This window comes from Condylura cristata, unplaced genomic scaffold (assembly GCF_000260355.1).
Source record: "Condylura cristata isolate star-nosed mole 26May11 unplaced genomic scaffold, ConCri1.0 scaffold00011, whole genome shotgun sequence".
In the NCBI taxonomy this organism is placed as follows: Eukaryota; Metazoa; Chordata; class Mammalia; order Eulipotyphla; family Talpidae; genus Condylura; species Condylura cristata.
In genome coordinates, this window is record NW_004567112.1 from 1312212 (window position 1) to 1313907 (window position 1696).

A 1696-nucleotide genomic window follows, 5' to 3' on the forward strand; every position below is an offset into this window, starting at 1 on the left:
TATCAAAGTTTGACTGCAGAATGCAATGCTTTCTAAAAAGCGGCTGAATGGCAGGTAAATCGGGGCACGGCTCGCACACTTGCCGCGCCCCCGGCCCCACAGCCAGCGGACCCCTGAGCCAGGACAGCAGAGTCAGGCAAGGCGAGACCTGAGCTGACTGCGTCCCGGGGGTCGGGCCGGCGGGTCTCGCGCCCTCGGCTGCCCAGGCCGCCAGGGCCAGCAAGGCCAAGCACCCCGGGATGCTCCCAGAGCGCAGGCCGCATGGGGCTCAGGGGCCCGGAGAGGCGCTGACCCTCACCGCCCCGCAGGCTCTGCCGCACGTTCTGGCTTATGGACCTGTGGCACCGGTGGGGCAGGCAGGCCAGGGCCGGTGGACGGGCCGCCTGGATGGGCCCGGCCACGCCGCGGCCAGATCCCAGCGGCAGGCCCGGGCCTCACTCCACTTTTGCTCACACACACCCACAGGGCGCCTGGGGCTAGCGGGTCAGTGCAGAGACCCCCCAAGGCCAGCGCACGGCCTCCGCAGGCTCGTGCGTCCGCAGGTGCGTCTCCTGGGGGCGGGCGGACTGGGAAGCCAGTGGCCAGTGGCCAGGTGGCGGCCTGTGCCCGGAGCGCACGCGCTGACAGCCCAGCTGGGGCCCGCGGGAAGGGACGCCGCGGCCCTGACCCCTCCGGACCCGGAGGCTCTCGAGGCCGATGAGCGGGCTCTCGCGGAAGCCCGACCTTCGCCTCCTGGGTCGGTCCCGTAAAACCCTCTTCTCCCTCACCGGCGTCCTTTAGCCACGCTTCCCGGAAGGGCCTTCCCGGGGCGCCAGCCGCGTGCGCAGCTCGGGGCTGGCCAAGGGGCGGCTCCCGGCCCCGGGGCTGGGCGGTGCCTCTGCGGCACTCCTGGGGAGCCTCCGGAGCAAACTGGGCTTTAAAATAGTGTCAGGTGGCCATGAACGCTGGAAGGTCATCCTGAGTAAACCCCAATCGCGCACCCGAGGGGACGGGGCCGGGCTTCGGGGCAAGCAGGCCCAGGCGGCCGGCGGGGAGACGCGAGCGTGAGGGCTCCCTCAGGCACAGCCGAGCACGCCGGCTTCTCCGGCACCGGCACGCCCACCGGTGAGCGGGGCGAGCCTCCCACGCCAGCGCCTTTCCTTGCGGGGCTTTCTGGGGGCTTGGCTCCCCCTCCTCCCCCGACCGCGCCCCGCGAGCCCCGACGCTTACCATCTGGAAGCTGCGGGTCGAGTGGAACTCACACTGCATCATGTCGAAGAAGATGGGGATGGTGGCCTTCCGCAGCTCCGTCTCCGGGACCAGCGTCATCTCCAGTATCGGGCCAACCATTTCCGGGATGAACTTGATCTTGTGTTGACCTTGAGTAGAGAGAGGCGCCCTTCAGAAAAGCGTGTGTGGTGCGTATCGATGAGAGACTCAAGAACGGGCTGCGAGGGGCACAGCCCAGCAGTGGGTCCCTGTGAGTGGGGGAGCCTGTGGCCTGTCCACTCGCAGGCCGCAGCTGCAGCTGGACTGTCCCCTGCGGGCGACAGAGGCCTGCCACTGCATACGATGGAGGCCTGTTCACCGCGGACGATGGAGGCCTGTCCACCATGGGCGATGGGAGCCTGTCCGTCTCGCGGACAAGCACATAACAATGGAGGCCAGGGCTCCTGGGGGCGGCGAGTCCTTCACAGCAGGGCGGAGACTCCCTGAG

General features: G+C 69.3%; 1 protein-coding gene across 1 annotated transcript in view; it reads right to left on the reverse strand.

The window, feature by feature from the left end:
• Positions 1-1696, reverse strand: part of DOCK1 (dedicator of cytokinesis 1) — a 239593-nt gene that overhangs the window by 35986 nt on the left and 201911 nt on the right. Inside the window, 1 exon segment of the mRNA XM_012723446.1 lies at positions 1210-1358. Within this exon segment, the coding sequence (XP_012578900.1) occupies positions 1210-1358 (149 nt within the window).